Consider the following 27203-nt stretch of genomic DNA (forward strand, 5'->3'; position numbering starts at 1 on the left):
TGTGCCCGCGGGCTGGCAGCGCCAGGTGTTTGACGCCATCCACGGCCTGTCCCACCCGGGCGCGAGGGCCTCCCAAAGGCTGATCGCCGACAAGTTCGTCTGGCATGGCCTCCGGAAGGCCGTCCGCGGCTGGGCCAGGACGTGCCTCGCGTGCCAGCGCGCCAAGGTGCACCGGCACACCCAGGCCCCGTTGGCCCTGTTCACGGTGCCGGAACGCCGGTTTGACCACGTCCACGTGGACCTGGTGGGACCTCTGCCCCCCTCGCGGGGTTTCACCTACGTCCTCACCATGGTGGACCGCACCACCCGGTGGCCGGAGGCCGTGCCCTTGGCGTCGACAACGGCGGCCGATGTCGCGCAGGCTTTCATCGCCACCTGGGTCGCCCGGTTCGGCGCCCCCTCAGACATCTCATCCGACCGCGGCCCCCAGTTCACCTCGGAGCTCTGGGGGGCGGTTGCGCAGGGGCTCGGGGTCCGGCTGCACCGAACCACGGCCTACCACCCCCAGGCTAACGGCCTGTGTGAGCGATTTCACCGCTCATTGAAGGCCGCGCTCCGGGCCACCCTCCGCGACGGCGGCTGGGTCGACAGGCTCCCCTGGGTCCTGCTGGGCCTCCGGACGGCGCCCAAGGAGGACCTGCGCGCATCCGCGGTGGAGTTGGTCTTCGGGCAACCGCTGCGGGTGCCGGGCGAGTTCCTCCCCGACTCCACGGCACCATGGTCCGCGGCACAGCAGCACTCCGCTCTGCAAGAGACCGCCCAGAGGTTCGCCCCGGTGCCAACGGCATGCCACGGGCACCCACCGACGCACGTCGCCCCGGAGATTCGCACGGCGGAGTACGTCTTCGTCCGCCACGATGCCCATCGGACACCACTGCGGCCCCCGTACGACGGGCCTTTCCGCGTGCTGGAGACCGGGGCGAAGCACTTCACCTTGGACATCGGCGGTACTCCTGACCGCGTTTCGGTAGACCGCCTCAAGCCGGCCCACCTCGACGTGGACCATCCACCGCCAGTGGCCCGACCCCCACGTCGGGGCCGCCCTCCTGTGGGCGGAACCCCGGCACCGCCCAGCCCCGCCGCCACGCCGCCCCCCGGTCCTGCACCCATCCCAGGGGCAGCCAGGGGCATCCCACCTGGCATCCCTGCACCCCGGACGCCGCCGATCACCAGGGGGCGCTTCGGCCGGGTCATTCATCTGCCCCGCAAACTGGCCCTCCAGGTGCGCGGGAATTCGGGGGGGGGGGGCGTGTGGCGGACACAAAAGCCCACTGGCGTGGTGACATCATTCCGCGCACCAAGTGGGCGGTGGCCACGCCCGAGGGGTAGGCGTGGCCTCATGATATACACCGGGCGCCCAGCCCGGAGCGGTACAGTGTTACAGTGAGCTCTTACAATAAAGACGTTTATATGTTACCGCTTGTCCGCTTCCTCCTTGCTCACAAGCAGCGCGCGTAACGCCGCGCTTTAATATCACCGTTATCTATCAATATTGTTGAAATGAAGCTCAAATAGCTGTATGTTGAAATATGTTGAAAAAGTCAAAACCTTACATGGGGTTTACTTACTTTTTCACATGACTGTATATGTCTAGTACTCGAGAGGACCAAGGCCAGGATCCACTAGCCCCATATCGTTGTCATCATTGTTGTCATCCTCTTCTTCACCAATCATCGTGGCATCTTCCTCGTGTTTCGTCATTGGGTTATGGCACTCATCTATTGAACCCTCACAATGACAGTAGGTTGTGCAGGACAGGCCTGCCCCGAAGCAGCTGCAGTTTGCTTGTGCGCAAGCATTTCCTGTGGCTTTGCACTGACAGCTTATGACCTTCATTAACTCAGGAGGTGCTGGTGGTCCCTTGGCGATTACTGGAGACGGTATGCTGTTGAGAATCTCCCAATCGAATTTAGTTATACAGAGCGAAGGGGCGTTCTGCTTGTCTGCTGCTTTCCACAGTATCGTTTGATGGTGCGATCTGAGCATATGAAGGAGCAAGTTTTCATCTGTGGGAGGGAGGGATTTCACTAGGGGTGGCTTACCCTTTTTCTTTGTGTATATGGCATGTCAGGCGGCGTTTATGCTGGTGCATTTTGGCTGACCATATAGTACAGCGAATAACTCTTGACCCGTTTTCAGCAGGTCTTCATGTGTAGCCGTCTCCTCTCCGATGACAGAGTAGAGCCCTGGAAAGTCTCCTTCTTGGAGTTTGCTGAGGGCGGTGATCTTTCCCTTGTTGAAGGGATATGACACTGTGTCACACCCTGTCACTGCATGCATTCCAAGGAGCTGGAGGCTCTTATCTCCGAGAGCAGTTGCAATTTGGTTGATGTGCAAAACACTCCCGTCCCACTTCTCCATCTGCACCAAAGCAGTGATCCCCAGCTTCCAAACCCAGAATATCAGAATGATGAAAACGTCTGTGTCATCACTGATTATGCGAATCACCCTTTTCCCTTCATGAACAGCCTGAAGCATGTAGCTGACCATCAACACATCTGCCTCATCATGGCTGAACGGTCCTTCCTCCTCTCCAACCATCAGAACATCCACGCCCAGTGTGTATGTGCAAAGTAGACGTGAGAGTAGTCTTTTGTTAGCCTTGCTATTAAGGATGACTTCTCGCTTAGGAAGAGGAGACGTGAGTGTGAGGTTGTAAGTACCAGCATCAGCACCACCAGCATGGCGTGACCTTTCATGATCCTTAGCCGACATATTGCCATAGCGGTCAAAGATCACTTTGGGATTCCACTGTAGGGCTGCAGTCTGGTCCCCATGCTTGTCTAACTACTGTAGATACTGTACCACCACAGGGCCAGACGATGTGGTACAGTAGCTGTCCTGCATCAACAATCACTTCTGTGACAGGGTGTGACACAGTGTCATATCCCTTCAACAAGGGAAAGGTCACCGCCCTCAGCAAACTCCAAGAAGGAGACTTTCCAGGGCTCTACTCTGTCATCGGAGAGGAGACGGCTACACATGAAGACCTGCTGAAAACGGGTCAAGAGTTCTTCGCTGTACTATATTGTCATCCAAAATGCACCAGCATGAACGCCGCCCGACATGCCATCTACACAAAGAAGAAGGGTAAGCCACCCCTACTGAAATCCCTCCCTCCCACAGATGAAAACTTGCTCCTTCATATGCTCAGATCGCACCACCAAACGATACTATGGAAAGCAGCAGACAAGCAGAACGCCCCTTCGCTCTGTATAACTAGCTTCGGTTGGGAGATTCTCAACAGCATACCGTCTCCAGTAATTGCCAAGGGACCACCAGCACCTCCTGAGTTATTGAAAGTCAAAAGCTGTCAGTGCAAAGCCACAGGAAATGCTTGCGCACAAGCGAACTGCAGCTGCTTCGGGGCAGGCCTGTCCTGCACAACCTACTGTCATTATGAGGGTTCAATAGATGAGTGCCATAACCCAATGACGAAACACGAGGAAGATGCCATGCTGAATGGTGAAGAGGAGGATCCAATGATGACATCCAATGATGACATCGATGATGTCACCAATGATGACATCGATATAGGGCTCGTGGATCCTGGCCTTGGTCCTCTCGAGTACTAGACATATATACTCAAGATGACATGATGTGCTAGTTTTAGAAAGACGTGCGGTGTGCTCCATATTAGCGCATTGTTACAGATACAAATGTACCCTGATATGTAGAAAGATGATTGATGTATAAGTATAGTTGATAGTGGGAGTGCAAGGTTGTGTGTTGTTACGTGCTCCTCCCCGACCCCCTGGTCACGGTGTACCTCCGAGCCCCGAGAGGAGTCACGGCAGAAAAATGTGTTATTCTGTATGTCAAAGATCAATGGAGAAGCCACCCCAATTGTTACTCACAAACACATATTGTATTAAGATCACACAAGAATAACAGTACAACAATAATAGTAATCGAAAGTACAATCAATATGTCCTATGATGGTACCATCAGTTTCGTAATATATAACTCATTGTGCTCCAAGTGAGTGAACCAAGAACATTCCCCAATGTCTCTTATTCCCGGCTTCAAGCCAAAGTTGATTCGCTCCCGCGATCGCCAGAACGAGGTCCAATCGAGACCAGAATCTCGTGTTGATGGCAAGTACAGTCACCCAGCCAAAGCTGCACAAAGGCGCCCTCAAGGCGACTGGGAAATCCAAAGGCACCCTCCAGGCGACTGGGAAATCACACCCTCGGGTATGGACTTTCACGGCTCACAGTCGGCGAACCGCAAATTAATCTTCAAAACCCACGGTGCACACACACACCAGATACGTCTGAAAGCGGTGAAAACGGCTGACGAAGCAAAGAAACCTTGCTCGACGCGCGAAGCGCGTGAGTAAAAATGGCCGACGACCCGTTCCTGAGACGTAACGGCCCGACGATAATTCTCCTCGGAATCCACCGCCAAAAACCTGACACGCAGGTTGATCGGTCACAGCGATGACAACTCCGTCGCAGGAATCCCTTTCCCGGGAAACCCAAAAGTTCGCGAGTGACTCCCGTTCGACAACGTTCGCTTCAGAACTCGGAGCAGCTCGGCTTTCTTGTCCGACTCACTCGCTCCGCCTTCTTTCTCTCCTCTTCCTCTTCGTCGCCGTGCAGTTCCTGTTTCATTTAAAACATTAACCTTTTTACCTTTTGACAATAATAATTGCTATTTCCCTCAAACAACAATAATAATAATACATGGAACCAGAAATGTTTCAAGTGGATGAAAACCACAACAACGGAAGTGACGAATCGGTAACAGTGTTTAAAATGGTTTATTGAGATGTTGTGAATTATTTTATTGTAATTAATATGTGTTCGTGGACCCAACAAGGTTATTATTTTAAAATGTAATAAACATTTTGGTTGTCATATTGTTTTCGTGTTTCTAAATCTGATTCCGACCAAGTGTCAATTGCGACCATCTTGGATTTGAGTTGACTAGCAAGGGCCTAGCAACATGAAAACCATAATTTGAGCCTTCCATTGCCTCTGCCATATGGGAAAACCTATTGGTAGATACCAAAATCAACTTTCCATCATGATTCTATCAAAAGTTATGGCCGATTAGCTATTTAGCCACATCAAAACAGTGGCCATCTTGGATTATGGTTGTCTAGCAACATCTAAAACTTTTTTGACACTTTCATTGCATCCGCCATGTGTGAAAACCTATGTGTAGGTACCAAAATCATACTTCTAGCTTGATTCTATCAAACGTTATTGCTGATTTTCTATTTGAACCAAGGTCGGTGGTGGCCATCTTGGATTTATGCAAATAACGGAAATTCGCCAAAGTTTCTGCAGCGGCAAGAGGTGGTTCTGTCATATATACCCCTAAACCATTACTAATCCACCAAAACACCTTATAGTACCGACTATTTCCGGGTTCACATCGGGTTTATCATAGGTGGCAACTGGACTCTAACCATGATGTAGATGTTTAGTCAATTCTGTTCTTGCTGTTAAATTTGTACGGTATATTGCGGCCACGACGTGATACATAGCGGCAGTGTTTTCAATATTTGATATAGGAACCTCGACAATTTATGTTATTTCTCGCCATATATCTGTGCCAAATATATGCCTTTATATTTACCATTGCTGATTTCTTAATGGGATCTGCCAACGGCGTTACGATCAAAGACCTGTTCCTCGAAACTGTAGTGTCATGGCGGCGCCCACTTGGTTTCGTTCGAATGCAATGTGTGGTGACGGTGATAGAAGCAGTGAAGATGATGAAAGCGTCAAGCGTTTAAAAGAAGCTCCGGCCGGTGTCGATTTGCTTTGCCAGAGCTGTGGCAGTGATGATCCAGGTTTGAACAGATGACGGAATGATTTGCTTGAAACGTTCGATGTTTTACTTTTAACTTAAGCTGAAATGTGTGCTATTATTTTTCACCGGTGAGACTAAAATCCACGTTATCTAAACGACGATGTGTTTTCTCGAAAGTTGCAAGTGTTTATGCCTTTGGTGGAATGTGCTGCAGCCGCTCATAGTCGCAAAGAAAAAAGCAGAACAGATAACAAACAAGCTGCGGCAAAGAGTCTTCAACGAACCAAAGGCAAAAGGTCAGTGGCTATTTACTTGTGCATCAGTGATCTATGATTTGTATGTTAAATAACAAGGAATAATGAGGAAAATGGAGCAGGAGGAGGCCACGAGGCTCATGGATGCATGGGGTGGACAAGAGGGATACAGCAGCAAACTTTCAAGAAGATAATACTGTAAATTTGGAAGGAGGGTGGGGGTTGTGTTGTGGGTGGTGTCCACAGTGAAAGGTGAGCATGATCACACCTGGGGAGTAGTTTCTCTGCGTCATTGATGGGTGGGGGTTATGGGCCCAGGTGGTTTATTACGTTTTTGGTGATATGGATGTGTTTTTTGTAGTTTCCGTTGTTTGGTGGGGGAGGATGTTACGAAGGATGTCACTGTAGTGTCCTTGTGAAGTTTTCATGTGTCTAGGGGCCTATAGGTGATTGTACATGCAGAGGGATGGATGATTAGGGTTGATTCAATATTCAAGAAACTTTTTTGTCATCCCATCCATATACAGTACAGTATATAGTGTAACGAAATGACGTTCCTCCTGGACCTCGGTGCAATACAAATATTCAAGACAAGACCGGGACTATATATCCGGAACTACGCATAGTGCAAATAACAAGACAGTGCGTAAGTAAAGTACTATACACAAGACTACTGTTACGTGTTCCTCCCCGACCTTCTGGTTTCGGTATACCACCGAACCCCGAGAGGAGTCACGGCAGAAAGAATAGTTATTCAGTTTCAAAGTCAATCACGAATGAAACCATCAAATCAATAAGGAAACCACACCAATCGTTGTCAACGAACAAATAATAATTAAAAGCGCATCCTGTGGGTTTAAGGGCTAGGTCTAGGCGAGAAGTTAGGTTTGTGGAACCCCATCCTGTGGGTTAAGGCATAGTCATCAGCCATGGCTGCTGCCTCATACAGCTTTGGTACTTTCCTTTCCTCCAGATGAACTTTAATGTCCTCGTGGACACACTGTTGGAATTCCTCCACCAGGATCAATTGTTGCAATAGTTCGAAGTCTTTCCCAACCCCTTTTGAATCACACCACCTATCAAACATGGTTTCTTTCATTTTGGCAAACTCCACATGGGTCTCACTCTCCCTCCTGGCATTCCGGAATTTTTGCCGGTAAGCTTCCGGGACCAATTCATAGGCTTTGAGAATGTTTTTCTTCACGATCTCATAATCTGCACATTGGTCAATCGGTAAAGCCGAATAAATATCTTGAGCTTCACCCACCAGAACACTTTGCACTAATATGGGCCAGGCCTCCTCAGGCCATTTTAGCAGTTGAGCCACTTTCTCAAAGTGTGAAAAAAAAATTGGCTACCTCCTTTTCGTTGAAGGGTGGAACCAGCCTCACATGTCTGCCAACATCCCAGGTGTTCTGACTAGTTGTCGAACCAGTCGGCATGGATGGCACCTCTCCTCGTTCTCTCATTAAATCCAGCTCCTTGGCTTTAATTTCCTGCTGAAGCACCATTTCATGTGTCTTGAACTCCCTTTCAGCTTTTTTCTCCTCTGCTTCAAGTTCCCTTGCAACTTTCCTTTCCTCTGCTTTCATCCTTTCTAACCTTTCCTGGAGTTCTCTTTCCTGTGCTGCTCTTCTTTCCTCGAGTTCTCTTTCAACTCTCCTTTCCTCTGCTTTTTCCTTTTCTACCCTTTCCTGTAGTTCTCTTTCAACTCTCCTTTCCTCTGCTTTTTCCTTTTCTACCCTTTCCTGGCTCTGCAATTGCATCTCCAGTTTCCGGAGCTCCACATCTTCTTGTTCCTCCGGTAACCAATCCAAGGCTACCTCTGTCCATGTTCCTAATCCCACCAGAGATTGTAATCCCACCTTCGGACCTCCAAGCTAAAATGTTTGGCCAATTTAAAGAGTTCCGATCTTAATAATGCTCTGAACTGTGCCTCACTAGGGGTCGCTGCAAACTTCCCTGCGTCAAACTCCATGGTGACTATTGTTAACACCTGTTAACCTTCACACAATAAATCTTTAAAAAAAAAAAAAAAAAAAAAAATAGGGTTTGTTTTTGGAAAAATTTGGGAATGTTGGAAAAAGTTCCAAATTTGGGAATTCAGGGAATGTTAGGGAATTCTTTCCCAGACTAAATTGAGGGAATTGTATATCCCAGACAAGCCCCCAATTTCTGTTACGTGTTCCTCCCCGAACTTCTGGTTTTGGTATACCACCGAACCCCGAGAGGAGTCACGGCAGAAAGAATAGTTATTCAGTTTCAAAATCAATCACGAATGAAACCATCCATGAAACCATCAATTCAATAAGGAAACCACACCAATGGTTGTCAACGAACAAATAATATATTAAAAGCACACAAGAAGAACCATACAACAATGGTGGCAATCAAGCATTCAATCAAGATCTTAAGAGGGTAACTTAGCTCAAACTCACGGCACCCCCAGGGACTGAAACGGAGCCCTTCTCAATGTCTCTAGAACGCAATGGTGCTCCCGGCGAAGAGGCGATGATGCGACGAGGCGGGTAAGGAGATGTAGGCAAGGCGGGGACCGTCACGTGGTCCCAGCCAATCCCAATTGGCGGTGGAAAGAGGAATCCCAAAGACGCGATCCAAACGTGCACATATACCGTGCAGTCGCGAACCGCACCGTATTCTTCAAAGGCCACTGTCACGCGCACACATCCTCATCAAACCACCGGAGGGCGGGACCAGCGGACGCGGCTAAACAAGGTTCCGCGAACGACGCGCGAAGTCCCCGAAATGGCGGACGGCTCTTCCTCGAGCCGCAGCCTCGAGGCGAAGATTCTCTGGAATCTCACACCTGTACCTGGCTTCGCAGGCTTTTCCACAACTCCAGCGATACACCAACCGCACGAGATTCCTTTCAAGGACTCAAAGTTCACTCTCCATGTACGCTCGACCACGCTAGGTACAGAGCTTTTACGAAACGCGTCATTTCACTTCTGCCTCACGCCCTCTTCTTCCTCGCTCGACCTCTTCCGGGGCACTATCCGATTGCCGGTATCATTTTTATTATGAGCGCTTTTTAACCGTTTATCCACCATAACCCTTTCCCTTAAACCACAATAACCATAATACTTAGAACCAACAATAATAATAATAACAACAATAATTAGTGCCGAATCCGTAACACTACACATAGTGCAATTAGGCCTGACCGGTGCAACACAATACCATAAATACACAGAACAATACCATGAATACAAAGGACAGTGTGATGTGAATACACAATACAAAATGAATATACATGGCAATATGAGTATAACCAGGACAACATGAAATTTTAAAAGTACAGACTTGGCATTTAATATGGAAAAAAATTTTTTTCTTGACTTGGGTTTACTTTCTTAACTCAGTATATCAATCTGGTGAGTTTATTTTACACTTTGGTGATTTATTTGTTAAAAGAACCATGTCACTGATTGTCTGTCGCAGCAAGAAGTCAACAACAGGATTATATCACAGGTGGCGTGGCAAAATGTACGGACAGGTGCATTTGATGATTGGCTTCACAGTCGGGTATACAAGGGTTGTTGCGTTCTGTATTAGCGGAAAACAACTGCTGCACGTCTCCAAAAGTTATTGCCGCTTCCTCTGGAGATGGTCCGTCAACTCGACAATGCTGTTTGTCATGGAGTGGTGGCTTTACGAAATTACGGCATGAAACAGCGTGCTATTGCTCAGCAGTATGGCATCACTCAAGGTCAGGTGTCAAAGATCCTGAAACGAAATGCTCAGAGGGGTGTCCCTACTCCAATACCGAGGCCAGGACGTCCCCGCAGAACCACAAGGAGGGATGATCGCCAGCTGCACCGGTTAGTCCGCAATGGCCATACCAACTCGGCTAATCGGCTTAGGGCTGAGTGGCAGCAACTGACAAATGTGCCTGTATCCAGAAGGCTAGTCAACCAACGACTGGTTCAAGCAGGCTATCGTGCCAGGCGTCCCCTGAGAAAGCCACACCTGACCAGACAACACCGCCAGCGCCGATTGCAGTGGGCCAGAGAGCACCGTCAATGGCAGCCAGGACACTGGAATCACGTGATCTTCAGTGACGAGTCTAGATTTCTGGTCTATCGTCAAGATGGCCGCGTCCGAATGCGCAGACAAGTGCATGAAGCCTACAACAAAGATTGTATAGTGCCAAGAGTCCAAGCTGGAGGTGGTGGGGTGACCGTTTGGGCAGCTTTTCATGCAGGGGGCAAAACTGACCTGGTTGTTCTGAATGGAAACCTGAACCAGTTCAAGTACAGGGCCATTCTGGAAGAAACATTGCTTCCCTTTGCTCGTGCAGCCTTTTGAGGAAACTTTGTCTTCCAAGATGACAATGCACGGCCTCATCGTGCTCGCATGATCCAACACTTTCTTGCTGACCGTGGTGTGGAGCATATGGAGTGGCCTGCCATGTCCCCGGATATGAATCCGATAGAGAACTTGTGGGCAGAATTAACGCGTCAAATCGACCACTTGGACCAGCAGCCGACCTCTGTGCGTGAATTGCAGCAGGCTATTGTCACTGCATGGCAAGCGATTCCTGTCCAAACCTTGGCAAATCTCGTGAACAGCATGCCTCAACGTGTACGTGCTCTCCTGAATGCTCGTGGGGGTTACACGAAGTACTGAACTGTAATTTTACTGTCCATAATCCCAGTCGTAATTTAACTTTTGTTTTTGTTAAAAAAAAATTTGGCTAATGTGCAAAATAAAGATATACTTCTGGAAAACGTACAGAAGTTTAACACAGTACTGTCCATGAATTGAGTTCGATATCAGTTTACATCACTTTCAAGGATCAATTTATTTGTTTCGAAATGTCAAATGTGGTTTTTGTTTCTTTTAAAGGTCACATTAACAAAATCTAGAATAATTTCAACATAATTCCAATGAACTTTTGGTTCTAAAACATCTTGAAAAGTAAGTTCACCCCCACAAAAAAAAATATTCCTTATTAAATGCCAAGTCTGTATATGGAGTGAAACAGGTTGGCTGTATAGGTTACATATGATAAGTGAACCATTTATATAGCAGCATATGATATGTAGCAAGCAGCATATGATGTGTGTGTATATATATATACTGTTACAGATTTGGGAACCCCCCCCCCCCTTCACTTGTAAATATCCCCCTTTGTAATATAATCCCCTTTTGTTAATTATTAAATATCGCACCCTAGGCCATCACAACACGCAGCCAATCTTAGAATCATCTTGCTAATTATTTCCTATTCTATGTTTAATTAAGGCTCTGTATCCACTAGATTGACACCACATTGCATTAACAAATAAGGATAGCTCCCCTTCAATGATTCCATACCCCAGCAAACTCTCTCTCTCTGCAAAGCAGCTCGACAAGCGTGGGGTGCACGCCCTCTCAACTGGCCTTGGTTTGAAAGCTGCGTTTGCCGCCATTTTGAACATGTGCTCCGTGCTCTGTATTGGACAAGAAGGCGGGGTCGCCGAGAAGAGGCGTGACTGTGGCTCGCCACAAGGGCGGAGCTGTTCAGCTCCTTTACCAAATAAGGCTACAAACAGAGCACGTGGGCGGGACCCAAACGGCCGAGGGCGTGTCACGACCCCACTTAATATATGCGTTCGAGGATCGCACAAGAAGAGATGGGAGGAGACGAGCCGTTGAGACCAGCAGAGGCGACGAGTGCGCAGCAAAAGAGGGTTGCCCGACGCGAGAGATCGTGCCTTGCCTGAGAGAGGAAATCCCATTATTACTGACAGAGAGAGAGAGAGGGTCGTGGCGTCGACGCGGCAATATCTGTCCCAGTGGTTGTCGGGTTCGCTTTAAACCAACGACGCGAGGTCGGAATGGAACCTCGACGGCTGAACGAGCCGAACCGGCCGCCTTTGCCAGCTGAACGGACCTTCTCCTGCGATTCCTGTCATCATCCCCGTGTGAGTCTGTCTTTGTTTGTTCTGTCCTGGGTATAAGTAAGACTGTATAGATAAGGCTGCCCTGTGTTCTTTTTACATCCTTCTACCTTTGTACAGCTTTGATCTTTCTTTTCCTCTGGTGGTTGTTATAATAAATGTGTGCTCTTTCTCCAAGCTTTGGTTTTGTCTCCATCCAGTTGCTTTAGTCTTTTCTTTCCATTGGTCTACGTGGCACAATTAAAACCGCTATAATCGGGTTAGTAATTGTTAACGGCCTGGGTCATGACTCGCTTCGCTCGGCGTGTCCATTACCGTCGCAACTCGGGTGGGGCTGTCTCCTCGCTGGTTGGGAGGTCACGGTGAGCAGGTATTCGGGGGGTCTTTTTTTGGGGTCTCTGGCCCGATTACCCTGTTCGTGGCTGACCACCAGTGACGTCACAGACCCCCAGGATCGGCAACGGCCAGTATAATGGACAAGGGGTTAACCCCCCTTGCTAACGGGAGAGCCGTCGTCCCAGATCTGTAACAAATGGTGTCAGGAGCGAGATTCGGACCTGAAGTGCGCTTAGCGCACTCAAATTACGAGTGGCCAAAATTTTATTAAACACATCCAAATTTAAAATCGTGCCATGGATAGTCAAGGCGACCGGATGCCGGTGGGTGAGTTAGAAGGGGGGGTAGAGTCGACCCAGGACCCCAGGGAAATGTATATGGGGGAGAGAGAGGAGGAGAGCAATGAAGATGTGGTTGCGGGGGTATGAGGTGCACAAGATGGCGCCCTCGCGCACGAGGTTTCAGGTGCACAAAATAGCGCCTCGCACGTGACCGCGGTAGCCGCGCCCGCGGCGCAGGTGGGAGGGATAGACATGCAAGCCCTCATGAAGCAGCTGCAGGCAGTCATCCAAATGGAAATGGGAAACCAACTTGTGGGATTGAGGGCTGATAGTGAGAAATTGGGAGGCCAAATGGGAGCAATGAGGGACGAAGCGAGGGGTACCAGTGAGCAATTGAGAGACGGGTTAAGTAATATGGGAAATCGAATCGGGGGGGCTAGGAGCCAAATTTGAAGGTTTAGACAATAAATGTGAGGGATTAAACAGCAAAGTGGGAGGAGTAGGGGACAAACTGGGGGGCATAATTGGCCAAGCCAAATAAATAGGCGAGGGGGCAGGCCGCATATGAAGTAAGGGAAGCGGAGAGGGACAGAGACCGCAGGTTGGGCGAGCAGGTCCCACGGGTGCACGACGAGGTAAAGCGGGTCGAGAAGCGCTGGTTGAGCGAAGTGGAGAAAAGCGCGGGTAAAATGACGGGTATAGAGATCGCGGCCCGGGGTATGGAAAAGCCGGCGACCGCTGAGGTAGAGGGAATTTTAATACAGCCAGCGGTCGTCGAGGTGAGTAAAGAAAAAGTAGTGGGAATTGAAATTGGAGAGACCGGGGGCTTAGAAAAGCACTCGTGGCAGGGAGGAATGGATAATGTACAAAGTCTGAATTCACATCCTGATGCCGTACTTGCTAATCCTTATAAAGATTTGCAGGTGCGCGTGGAGAAAAGGATCCCAAAGGTGAGACGGGCTGTATATGGTGCTAAGAGGTTTTTCGGCAAAGTGTTTGGCGCGAAGAGAATTGTCGCGCGATTGGGGTCGATATGGCACCCGGGCGTTTGTGGAAGGCCTGTTGGGAGTGGTGTGAGTGGAAATGGCGTGCTTGGGAGGAAAAAGTGTGCGTCGGCGAGTGGGTGTGTTATAAAGTGTGGGAGTAAAACCGAGTGCGAGCGGGAATGCACGGCGGAGTGTACGGAGTGTGACACAGAGAGTGAGAGCGATACGGAGTGTACGTGCGAGGGTGAGAGTGACCCGGAGAGTGAGTTGGTAGAGGAGCGGGTGCGAGAATGCACACCTGGAATGGACGGCGAGAATGTGCGAGAAAGCACACCTGAGTTGGTTGTGGCGCGGGTGTGGGAGAGACCATTGAAGCGCGTGAGTGGGTGGATGCAAGAGTGCACGCCCATGGTGAGTGTTACAGAGGAGAGGTGTGGAACAAAGTGTGCGAACGACGAGTGTGCGCAAGAGGGTGCGCGAGAGGTGTGGTGTGTAACAGGGAGTGCGGTGGTGGAATGGACGGAGTGTGTGGAATGTACGGGCGGCGTTGGAACGGCGGGTTTGGTGAGTGTGAAAAGGGTCGCGTGTGCGTGTGAGCATGCGAGTAAGGCATCGACGTGGACTGGAGCAGCGTTTAGGGCGACGGATAGCTGAGGCGAGCACGCGGGGCGCGGTGCGCTTTGTTGGATGCGCGGGTCGGTGCTGCGTCGCTTCTTTTCGAAGCGTCGTTGCCGATTCGGGCCTGGCCCCGCCCCGCACGGTCGAGTCCGGGCTTTGCCGGGCAAAGCGACCGGTCCGGTTCGAGAGCGGGTAGGAGGAAGCGGAACGGTGCCCCCTGGTGGCGGGGGCGGCGTTCGGGCCGGGGACCAGAAGGTTCCGCACCGAGATGGTGCGTGGAATCTCGGCCCGACCAAACCGCCTCCCCTGAACCGAATGCCGGACGGATTCAACCTGCAGGCGACCAAACCACCCGAATTCATTGCTCGGCTTTGCGAAGCCGAGTTTTAATGATGTAATGACGCACCGAGGCTCAGAGATAGCGGACTGTGATGATGATAGTGTTTTGGATCCGAAATTGATGATTGGTAAACTGATTGGCAGATGATTGGCAAATTTTTGATTGGCTGGAATTTGATGAGCAGAATTTATAGTGGAAGATGCCCGACGTGGTGGGATGGCAACTCTGCCATCCCTCACAAAAGAGGGGGCACATGAGCTATAGTTTTATGGGGTTTGGCGGTGAAAACCTAGCCAGGGAGGGTTAGGATAAAATGATAGGGACCTAGAGATGACCATAGGTAACGGTAGAGGTAAGTAGCGACTTTGGACAGGTAGTCGGGGACATAGGGAGGTTAGAATGGATGATAACGACGTGGGATGTGCTTAGTTTAAAGGGGCGACTGGGAAGCGCGAGTTTCAGAGGGGAGTAGTTAGATCAGATGATGCCGTGTGAGTGTTGAAAGTGTATTCGGAAGTGTATTGTGAAAAGTGTAATGGTGATTGTGGATTGTATTGAGCGTGGAAGTGTATGGAGCAGTGCATGAGGAACAATTGTGGTTGTGCATTGTATTGAATGATTGAAGAAGCCTGGGAGGAAGGAGGGTGCAGGTGGCACCAGGTGTGATGGCACAGGTGTGCAAATACAGGTGAACATGGTTGTATGAAATAAACGGTCTGGAATATATGGAGTATGGAATGGATGGTGTGGAGTGAGTATGGTGGAAAATGTGGAGTGGAGTGGTTGGTGCGAAGGGAGTGGATGGGGAGGATGGACCCCATCATGAATACCCAGGGAGGGTAGTTTAAGAGTTAGGTAGAAGGAGTAGGTAAATTGTGGTTGGATATTGGCATCTGTGGTGCGTGTGGAAGAATGGTGTTTGGATGGGTGCATTAGTGTCGTGGAAATGGCTGGACGTGTGGCCTGTTAGTGTGTGTAGTTAAATGGGCACTCCGCCACTGTTAGGATGTTGGCCAGGTGAGGCCGCAGGTGGGCTCTGGGAGCCGTTAGAGTTGTGGATGGGGCCCGAGGATCCGGAGGACGGACCCGGGTAGCCCAGTGCCAGAGAGGGCACTGAGAGGGGAGAGCGCCAGAGGGCCTTCCCAAGGTAGATAGGTTAGGGTAAGGAGCAGGTAAGCTCGGAGGCAACTGCAGTGGTGGAGGTGTGCAGGTGGGTAGACCTGCTGGGAGAGCCATATGACCCAGTCCTGAAATTGTGCAAAGGCACAGGGAGTTTAATCGGGGGAGTGAGACCCCAAATTGAGGAAGCACCACAGTTTGGTCAATGGGAATTTGGTTCTTAAAACCGCATAGAGTAAGATGGCCAATGGATTGGCAGGGAAAGACCCCGGGTAGTGTAAAGTGTGTTAAAGTCATTTAGAAGGTAGATAGGATTGAAATCTCCTCGCACCATCTACATCCACTCACCTGAGGTGACAGAACGCCACACCATGCCATTGTTATTGTTTTTTTTTGTGCAAATGTTTGGAATGTGAGACGCATCATGACGTGGGTGTGACATTGTGCTGATGTTCCATCTCACCCTCCTTATGAGGATTGATGATGAATTGGTGATGGCAAATTTGGATTAGTGGGATTGTGACGAATTTGGTATAGGGGAAATATAGGGAGGACGAGACGTAGTGACGGATTTGTAAATGTGTAGGTTTTTGTAAATACGGGGAGGGGCAAGGGGGGGCAGTGTAGGTCACGTGGGGGGCGTACGTCGGGACGAAACTTTCTCAGCTCGCTCCCATGCGCCCCTCATTCTGCATTGCCTTGTTTGATGTGTACCCTTGCGCCCTTACCCCTCACTCACCTGTCTTCTCTGTCTTCCTTCCCCAACCCGAGGATCGTGCTCTCTGGGCACGGAGGGGAGCGTGCGGGAGTTCGCCATTGTGTGCCCGAATCCTCGCAACCAGCTGCCTGCATCCACGCACCACTTATGGACCACATGTCTGTGGCTGAGCACCACTCATGGACCCCACAGGTTGGGGCATGGCCCCTCTGCTGGGACCGGCCACAATGGCCCAAGATCTTGCTTGCGGACCCGGTGAGGTGGCACCAAGCCCACAGGTGAACCACCCATAGTCGGCCCCTGTGGGCCATAAATAAAAATGGACACGTTCTGTGCTTTTTATATCCACCAAATAGGCCGCCAGTAAGAAGAACAAGTTGACAACATCTGGAAGAACAACGGCCAGCAGAGGGAGCCGAAGAGGAAGACCAGCATCAGTTTTTTGTTTGTTTGTTTGTTTTTAACTATGGTGACTGTGCACTCTGGTGCTTTATGGTGCTTTGGTGTTTTGGTGCTCATTATTGGTGCTGGTGTGTCGATGCAGTGCAGGCTGTCTTCCCCCCCCCCCCCCCCTTCAGGAGGTGGAGCCAGGAAGCCCTTGCGCCCAACCAGGACTCGGTGGGCACGGCTTGGTAAGGTGTGGTCATGGCTTGGTAGGGCGTGGCTATATAACCCACGGCGCGACGCCCCCACCAGAGACGAGTGAGGAAGGAGATGACCGAAGCAGATGACCGAGGAAGCCCCACGAGCAGATGAGTAAGGAGTCCACCGCAGCGGAATCCACTGCAGCTTTGAGACCACCGCAGCTTTGAGACCACCGCAGCTTTGAGACCACTGCAGCTTTGAGACCACCGCAGCTTTGAGACCACCGCAGCTTTGAGACCACCGCAGCTTTGAGACCACCGCAGCTTTGAGACTACCGCAGCTTTGAGACCACCGCAGTTTTGACCACGGCAGCTTTGAGCTTTGACGGCAGTTGCAGCCGCGAAGCAACGCCGCCGTGCGAACACGCTTGAGGAGGGTCGGCGGCTGCTCACCTCGAGCCGCGTCACCACACCAACCGGGCCCGCATCCTTCCCGCCCTGTGACCCCACCTTCTTGTCCGTCCAGCCATCCACCTCCTGCCATTCATTCCTGCTTCATTCCCCGTGTAAGTCTGATTGTCGTCTGTCCTTCGTGTTGTCCCTGGGAATAAGAAAGACTGTATAGGTAAGTTTATAATTGCTCTGTGTCCTTCTGATCCTTCCATTTTCCTGTATATTACTTTGATTGCTTTTCTTCCTTTAGTCTTGTGTAAATAATAATAAATCCTGTTCTTCCTACCTTGCCTTCTTTCCTTCACATCCGTTCGTCCTTGTCTTTGCCATCATTGAATACCTGTGGCACGATTTTGCCAACGCATAAGAATCGGGTCTAGTTTCTGTTAATGGTTCGAGCCACGGCTGCTAATCCGCTCGGCAAATTAACATCTTGTCCGCGGTCTCGAACGAGGTTGCTCACCTGCCTCTCTGGGGGGAGCTGGGCAGCTTCAGGACTCACGTCGGTCAGTCGCAGACAAGGGGATTAATTCCCCCTTGGTAAGGGGAAAAGGGGCTGACTGTGAGATCAGTAACAATATATATATATTGTTACGGTTTTGTGAATAAAGAATGACCCCTCCCCCCCTCCCCCTTGACGTGAGAATAAAGAATTGCCCACGTCAAGATGCGTAGGAAGACGCACCACAACATGTAGCCTCGCTGTAGTTCAGTTATCTCTTAGTAAATGTAAGCATAGTCCTTTCCTGTGTTAGTTTTGCGTTGAGCAGGCCAGTAAGTGTAGGCCTAGATTTGGGCTGGAATGCCATGTGCTCGGCCTGAACAAGTCTGGCAAGGCCGAAGGGAGGAGATGCAGGGGGAGTGGCCGGTAAGCAGCGAGCCGCCAATCTGAGCTCGAGGGGAGTGGCTCACAACGGCGGTGAGAGGAGGGGCTTGGAACATTCGGGTAGGACCGGGGAGGGGCTGTATAAAACCCTGCCCCGAGCCCCCCCGCGCCAGAACAAGTGAGACGAGACAAGGAGAGAGAGTCGCCCCTGGATCAGAATCAGAGAGTTGTCAGAACTGTTGTCCCACCGTGAGTGGATTGAGTCGCTTGTTATAGCCGCTGTACACGAATTCCCCGTGCCCTGTGCCCTGCACTCTGCTGCCTGTATTAATCGCGCGGTGTGGAGACGATCCATCCCGGAGCCACCTACGCCGACGACCCTCCTAACTGGGCTCCCTGCATACGTGCCGTGACCACCAGAGGGCCACGCCGAGCGAGCTGTCCGGGAGCGACCGACGTCAAGGCGCGTTTAGCACGCGAACCTGTTCTTCCTCCTTTTCCCCCGCGTGAGTGAGTGGGCCCTTTGTCTGGGAATAAGTTAAGACTGCTTAAGCATATGCTCTGTCTCTCTTCACCTGTATAGCTGTAAATAAACCGTGTTCTTCCTCTTATTTGATCGTTCTCGTCATTTCACAATTGGCCTAGCATTGCACGAACAGAACCGCTCGAATCGGGTTCAATAAAAGGTAACGGCATGAGTCACGTGATACGCACACCGCTCGGGCGTATTCGATTAGCATGGCTTGTGCGAGATCCGGTCCCCGTTTTCGTGGCAGCGTGGGTCAAAGGTACGTGTGGCATCGACCTGATACCCTTTTCCACGCTAGCTGCGGAAGTGGCGACTCGGCCTCGTGGACATGAAGACCCGAGGGGAAAGAGTACCAGTGAACTGGTACTCAATTAGCCGACCTCGGAAGGATGACAGGCTGAGTCAACCCCCCTGGCGTTAATTCAGCGATCGACCGGGATTCGAACCCAGGATCCTGGGATCCTAAGCCGGCACCCTAGCCGCTAGCCCAACACCAGGGTTGCCACCCTGCCAGGCAACACCAACAACAACCAGGGAACATGAAAGCACCCATAAACGCACCAAAACACCCTCAAGCACCAATGGGTGCACAGTCATCATAGTTCATGAATAAAAATAACCAAACAACCCCTAACCCTGCTGGTGGTCTCTTGCTCTTCGGCTCCCTCTGCTGGCTAATGCTCTCTTCCAGTTGTTGTCATCTTCTTTGCTGGCGGCCTATTTGCAATAAAATTTGCACAAAACGTGTCCATTTTTATTTTATTTATTTATGGCCCACAGGGCTGACTAGTGTGGTTCACCTGTGGGGCATAGATGCCCTGTGGCCAAGGTCCGCCAGCAAGATCTCGGGCCTTCATGGCCAGTTCCAGCAGAGGGGCCTTGCCCCAACCCATGGGGTCCATAAGTGGTGCTCGGCCACAGACATGTGGTCCATAAAGTGGTGCATCGATGCAGACAGCTGTGGTTCCGGGAGTTTCGGGCGCCCAATGGCGGACTCACGCACGCTCCCCTCGGCGCCCAGTGGCGCACAGGTCCTCATGTGGAAGACAAAGGGGGGAAAAGACAGATGAGCGAGGGGTAAGGTCTCAAGGGTACACATCAAACAAGGCAATGCAAGGCGAAGTGCGTACGGAGAGCGTAGTAAGAAAAGCTCGTCCCTACCGTACGTCACCCCCCCCCCCCCTGTCACCTACTCTACCCTTGCCCTTACCCCATATTTACAAAATCTACACCTTTACAAATTCGTCACTACTGTCACGTCTTCCCCATATTTCCCCTATACCAAATTCGTCACCACAATCCCACTAATCAAAATTTGCCATCACCCAATTCATCATCAATCCTCATAAGGAGGAAGAGATGGAACAACAAAGCACAATGTCACACCCACGTCATGATGCATCTCACATTCCAAACATCTGCACAATATAAATAATAAAACATGGCATGGTGTGGAGTTACGTCACCTCAGGTGAGTGGATGTTGATGGTGCGAGGAGATTTCCATCCTAACTATCCTCTAAATGACATTAACACACTTTACACTACCCGGGGTCTTTCCCTGCCAATCCATTGGCCAACTTACACTATGGGTTCTAAAAACCAATTCCCATTGACCAAACTGTGGTGCTTCTCAATTTGGGGTCTCACTCCCCCGATTCATCTCCCGGTGCCCTTGCACAATTTCCGGGCTGGGTCGTGTAGCTCTCCCAGCAGGTCTACCCACCTGCACACCTCCACCACTGCAGTTGCCACCCGAGCTTACCTAGCTCCTCACCCTAACCTATCTAATTGGGGAAGGCCCCTCCTGGCTCTGTCACCCCTCGGTGCCCTCTGGCACTGGGCTACCCGGGTCCGTCCTCCGGATCCTCGGGCCCCATCCACAACAACTCTACCGGCTCCCAGAGCGCCACCTGCGGCCTCACCTGGCCGACATCCTCACAGTGGTGGAGTGCCCAAACCAACTACACACACTAACAGGCTACACGCCCAGCCATTTCCACAACACTAATGCACCCATCCAAATACCATTCTTTCACCTCGCACCACAGATGCCAATATCCAACCACAATTTACTTGTACCCTCTACCTAACACTTACACTACCCTCCCCGGGTATTCGTGATGGGGGTCCATCCTTCCCCCATTCACACCTTCGCACCATCCACTCCACTCCACAGTTTCCCCCATACTCACTCCACGACCATCCATTCCAATACTCTATATACTCCATACCATTTATTCCATACAACCATTCTCCATACACCTGTCGTTGCACACCTGTGCAATCACACCTGGTGCCACCTGCACCCTCCTTCCTTCCTGGACCATTTGGTCAACACAACACACATCACCATCACTCCCTCATACACTGCTCCATCCACCTGTCCAGTTGCACACCTGTGCAATCACACCTTTTAACCATACACACGGCATCATCTAATCTACCTGTTGCCCTGCTAACTTAGTGCTCCCCGTCTCCCCTTTAAACTAAGCACATACCACGTCATTATCATCCACACTAATCTACCTGCGTCCCCACTACAGGTATCATTGTCACTACCTAACCTTAACGTTACCTAAGTTCATCTTCTCTAGATCCCTATCATTATATCCTAACCCTCCCGGGCTAGTTTTCACTGCCATGAACCCCATAAACTAGTGCTCCTTTGCCCCCTTTGTGAGAGATGGCAGAGTTGCCATCCCATCACATCGGGTATCTCTCACTATCAATTTTGCACACCAAATTCCAGCCAATCAAAAATTTGCCAATCACGACCAATTCTCTGCCAATCATCACTCTGCCAATCCTTTGCCAATCATCAAATTTTGTTTTTCTAATTTCGGGTCCAAAACACTATCCTTGTTACACGTCTACTCACTAGTGCCTCTCGGTGCGCCAATTCATTTCCAAAGCTCGGCTTCGTAAAGCCAAGCAATGAATGCAGGTTGCTTGGTGCCGACGGCTGGATACGTCCCGCATTCGGTGCAGGGAAGGACGCTTACCCGGGCTGAGATCCCACGCACCATCTCGGCACAGAGCCGTCCAATGGCCCGATCTCGACCTGCCGGAACGCCTCAACAAAAAGGGGTCGCCATGACGACCCTTCCTATCGGGCTGCCCGCTCCGCCTAGTGGAGCACGGACGCAGCCGTTCCGAGCGAGGCCCAGCGTGGATCGCGTACGGCGGATCTTTCGAAACCGCCGTGGTTTGGATCCCCGCGGGTCCTCGCGGCACGCGAAGCCCGGCACGCACCGAGGGCCCGATTCGGCTAAACGTCGTTCTAACCGCTAACCCGGTTAGCGTCGATGCTCCATTCGCATGCTTCCACCCCGCAGCCCGTTCCTTGCTCATACATCCAGCCGTTCCCATGCTCCTCGTCATTGCACCTTCTCTTACACACCCAGGTACACTCAATCCGCTTACAGACTTGGTCACACACCTGACCACCGCACACCTTTGCACACACTCGTCGTTCGCACACCTCACCAACACACCTCTTCGCGCCCCCTCCTTGGTCACCTCCTCTGTGACAACCACAGGTGTGCTCTCACTTGCACACCCAACCACGTGCCTCACTACCAACTCCAGCGTGCATTCCCATACGCGCTCTACAATTCCAGGTGTGCATCCTTCCATTCCAGGTGTACATCCTCTCTCACCTGCCACCACCAACTCACGCTCCGTTTCACTCTTACTACTTTTACCACCACACTCGGTCGCGCATTCACCCTTACTTTTGACAGCGCACTCTGTACTCATGCACCCGTCCGTTACACACCTTTCTCGCGCACACTCTCCCGTTACACTCACCACAGGTGTGCATTCTCCCTTACTCTTGACAGCGCACTCTTTACTCATGCACCCGTCCGTTACACACCTTTCTCGCGCACACTCTCCCGTTACACTCAGCACAGGTGTGCATTCTCCCTTACTCTTGACAGCGCACTCTTTCCTCATGCACCCGTCCGTTACACACTTTTCTCGTGCATCCTCTTGCGCACACTCTCCCGTTACACCCTCCGTAACACTCACCACAGGTGTACACACTCTCGTACTTTTGACAGCGCACTCTTTCCTGACACACCCATCCGTTACACACCTTTCTCGCGCATCCTCTTGCACACACTCTCCCGTTACTTCCTCCGTAACACTCGCCACAGGTGTGCATGCTTCCGTTACATCCCCTGTAACACTCCCTACGACGCGCTTCCATGTGCCCCCCCGCACACGCGCTACGACCAACTCACTCTCGACAGCACACTCACTCCTTGGCGCGCACTTTTTCCTCACACACCCCAGAGTCGGACATTCTCGCACACCTCCTCTTTCGCACACCGTACCTGTCGCACACTTCAACGGCCTCTCACGAACACCCGGGTCCACATCAACCCCCAAGCCGACTGAAGCTTTCCTCACATCATGTACATTTCCACGTATATCGCCACTCACCTTGGCACCTCGTCTCCGTACCTCCTTCGCCACCTGCAAACTCTTTATTTGGTTAGCGAGCACATCATCATGATTCGAGCACAGACCTCGTACCAATTCCATTACTTCCTCCTTTATCTCTTTCTCAGCTTCCCTTCGTCTCTTCTTAATTTCAATCACCCCTTCTTCCACCTCCTCTAATTTTTCCTTCACCTCTTTTATTTCCCGGTGCGTCTCCTCAATTTCGTCCTCTAAGGCTACCTTGACCGTTTCTATGTGCGTCCTCACCTCCCGGTCCTTTGTCTCCATTACTTCTGTCACCTCGTCCAACCTCGTTGTCAGTCCCTCACGTACCATCTGACATTGCCTCTTCGTCGCTATCAAGTCGTCTCTGATGTCTTTTTGTGTCACCTTTAACCCTCCTAGTACCACAGTGTTCCTTTGGACCTGCTCCACTAACTCCGTCTGTCCCACCGTCAGCTGTTCCACCTCCTGCATCAAGTCCTCTATGCCCCCTTGTAACTTAGCCGTATTATTCCTCACCTCTTTCTCCATACGCTTCTCACCTCGCTTTACCTCCTCGCGTACCCCCGAGACCTCCTCGCTTACACCTCGTCGTATCTCCTCCCTCTCCTCCCTCTCCTCCCTCTCCTCCCTCTCCTCCCTCTCTTCCCTCTCTTCCCTCTCCTCCCTCTCCTCCCTCTCCTCCCTCTCCCTCTCCTCCCTCTCCTCCCTCTCTTTTGTAGATGCCACCCTCATCTGTCCCAATTCATCCCTCTGAGCATCCAATTTAGCGCCTAACCCGATTTTCACCTCCTCTATCTGTTCTCCCATTTGTTTAATTTCCCGGGCAGATTGCTCCCCTATTGCCCGCAATTTGTCTTCCATCCTATCTTCTAGCCCCGTTAACCCATTCTTTACCTCTTTTATCCCGTTGTCTAACCCCTCAAATTTATTGTCTAATCCCTTAAAATTATTGTCTAACCCCTCAAATTTGCTGTCTATCTTCCCAATTTGGGCACTGGTACCCCTCGCTTCGTCCCTCATTGCCCCCATTTGGCCCCCCAATCGCTCACTATCAGCCCTCAATCCCACAAGTTGGTTTCCCATTCCTACAATTTGGTTTCCCAAGTCATTCCTCAGGTCTTCACTTGTCTGGACCATGAGCGCCCTTATTTGTATCATAAAGAGGTCCAAATTCACCGGTGCTGCGGGCGCGGCTGCCCCAACCACGTGCGAGCCGCCATTTTGTGCCTCTACAACCACGTGCGTGAGGACGCCATTTTGCGTGCCTGACACCTCCTCAACCACCCCCTCATTGCTCTCCTCCCTTTCCTCCCTGTGGTCCTGAGTTACCCCTAACCCCTCTTCTAGCTCACCCACCTGCATCCGATCGCCTTGACTAGCCATGGCGCGATTCCAAAGTTCGGGTTTTTCTTTAAAACAAATTTCAGCAGCTCGTAATTTTGAGCGCGTTAAGCGCGCTTCGGGTCCGATCCCGCTCCCGACACCAATTGTTACGGACCGCGGATAAGATGTTGATTTGCTGAGCGGATGGCGCCGCGGCCCTAACAGTTACCCCGTCTAACCCGATTCCTGAACGTTGGCCAAAATCGCGCCACAGGTATTCAATGGGGAAAAGACTAAAGCGAAGAATGTGATGAAGAAGAAAGACAAAGGGTAAGGAATACAAATATAATTTATTACTATGTACAGGATTGAAAGAAACCAAGGAAGAAGGAAAGATAAGAAAATAATTTACAGAAGATATTAGTGACACAGTGCAATGCTAGCTTACCTACTGTCTTAATTAACCCAGGACAGAACAAACAAAAGACAGACTCACGTGGGGAATGATGACAGGAATGGCAGGAGGTGGATGGCTGGAGGGGGAGGAAGGTTCAGCTGGACCCGCAGCACGGTCGGGTCGGGGATTAGCAGCCGCCGCCCTTTATCGATCAGCTCGTTTAACAGCCGCCGTTCCTTCGCGGCCCTGCTCCAAACTGCCGTCAAGACCCCCAAGCTGCTGTGGCTGAAGCTGCTGTGGCTGCTGCTGCTGTGGCTGCTGCTGCTGTGGCTGCTGCTGCTGTGGCTGAAGCTGCTCTTGTAGGGATGCCTTACTCAACTCCTCTCGTACTCGACTCAACCACACGCACTCGGCTCTTGCGCGCGCGCTTTTATAGCGCCTCAGGCGATCAAGCCGCCGGCCTTCAGGACACGCCCCTCGGTGAGCTCGCTTCGGCCCTGATTGGTGGGCACAGGCCCTCTGACTCCACCCTTGATGACGATGGGCGGGCACGCCCTTCGTCCCCGAGCTGAGCACATGCTTAATGGTGGCTATTGTAGTTGGCAGTAGAAGTTTTGGGAGTGGGAATGGGGAATGAAAGGGAATCTATCTTATTTCACTTGGTGCAATGGAGTGTCATCTTAATGGAAGACAAGGCCTTACCCTAATACACATAATAAGGAAATAAACTACTGAACAGGGGTATTATGGTGTCCTTCATGTATGCTTTATAGAACTAACTACGGGAACGCCCTTTTGACCTTTATACAACCACAAACGGAGGGAGGAGGGGCGATATTTTCAACAACCTTTTACAACAACAATTTAAAAAAAAACCATTCTCATATCCACAACAATATATATATATATATATATATATATATATACACACACACACAGTAATACCCCGGCCTACGTCATTAATTGGTTCCATAAGCCGTGACGTAACTCGGTTTTTGACGTAAACCAGGCGTAATGCCTTTTTGCTCTTTCACGAGCCTCGATCTTGTATACAAAAAAAAAAAAAAAAAAGCCTTAAAATGAAGACAAACACCGTAAAACTAGAGTAAATAACTCGCGAAAGTATATAACTATCGCTAAACCTTAAAGAACACTACAAACACATTTTAGTCATATTTTTTAATGAGTAATGAACACAATTAATAAAGAATTTGTAAAGAATAATAAATAAAATTAATAAGATTATGTTATTCACCTTAAACATGGCGTCTCTTCTGAACACAAACACATTTTAGCAGTCTTAGCCGGCGGTGCTTTTTCAGTGACGTATGCGAGAATACGTTCCCTATCATGAATGATGGTCGATACCGTCGACAGTGGCAGCCCTAAGGCATAGACCTCATCGCAAATCGGTAAATATCAACAGAGGGCGCTCCACCGCAAAGCATGATGGGATCGAAAAGGGGGCAAAGGTAAACACCAACCCAGAAGAGGAAGCGTCTGTCTACGATCGACGCTGTGTTTACGGAAAGGAAGATGGCTAATGTGAAAGAAATTCAGCGTTTTTTGGCATTAAAATCCAGCGATTTAAAGAAATATTTGAGGGAAAGGGGGGTTCCCATTGGAGAAGAGAAACAACCTGCTTATGCAAGAACAGTTCCTGAATGTTGAAACCTCGATCGGCCATACAAATATCGCCGTGCTGGAACTTGTCTACAATGTTCGTCATCTTTGCAATTTTTTTGTCCGACGTGTTTCCTCCTGTCGGTTTGGAAATGTATGAAATTGTTCCGCTAGGTGTAATACCAACAAGGCACTTGAGAGTAGGTCTTGACTTATATTGGCTGTACACTTGCGAACAAAACTTGCAGCGACCGCCGGCGGCGCTATTGCCCCTTTCCGATCCCATGATGCATTGCGGTTCCGATTCGCGATAAGATCTATGCGCTATCACCGACACTTTTTCACCTTTTTCATACCTTTTAATCAGATTTAACTTATCTTCCATCGTAACCACATTATGCTTGGAAACACTAGCATTATCCTTCTTCGGACCCATGGCTAACACAGTCACAGTAAAGGAATACTGTACGTCGCCTCTGTTTTGAATGAGAACCAGCAGCTGCGCGTACGTACAGTATACTGTACGTACATTTTAATATATTTTTTATGTGCCTTTTATTGTATTTTAAATTGTTTTTTAGCTTCTTTTATTATTAATTGATGTACTATTTTATTTATTTTAAATATATTTTTAAGGAAAAAATTTTTTTCACGTCCTTAGGAGTGACGTAAAGTCGCACATAATGA

The 27203-nt window shown here is 50.3% G+C and overlaps 2 protein-coding genes across 3 annotated transcripts in view; one reads left to right on the forward strand and one right to left on the reverse strand.

Moving 5' to 3' along the window:
• LOC137430068 (acetyl-CoA carboxylase 1) overlaps window positions 1-27203 on the reverse strand; it is a 763460-nt gene that overhangs the window by 450437 nt on the left and 285820 nt on the right. The window lies entirely within an intron of this gene.
• Window positions 5424-27203, forward strand: part of C6H12orf43 (chromosome 6 C12orf43 homolog) — a 58664-nt gene continuing 36884 nt past the window's right edge. The window contains exons 1-2 of one of the 2 annotated variants that reach the window (XM_068120579.2): window positions 5424-5806; window positions 5981-6062. In XM_068120579.2, the coding sequence (XP_067976680.2) occupies window positions 5662-5806; window positions 5981-6062 (227 nt within the window). In that variant the 5' untranslated portion in view covers window positions 5424-5661. Of the gene's footprint in view, window positions 5807-5980; window positions 6063-14402; window positions 16603-27203 lie in introns of those variants that run through there. The other variant, XM_078780155.1, reaches the window with a different exon arrangement.

The sequence above is a fragment of the Myxine glutinosa genome, chromosome 6 (assembly GCF_964187855.1).
Source record: "Myxine glutinosa chromosome 6, kmMyxGlut1.1, whole genome shotgun sequence".
NCBI classification, from domain to species: domain Eukaryota; kingdom Metazoa; phylum Chordata; class Myxini; order Myxiniformes; family Myxinidae; genus Myxine; species Myxine glutinosa.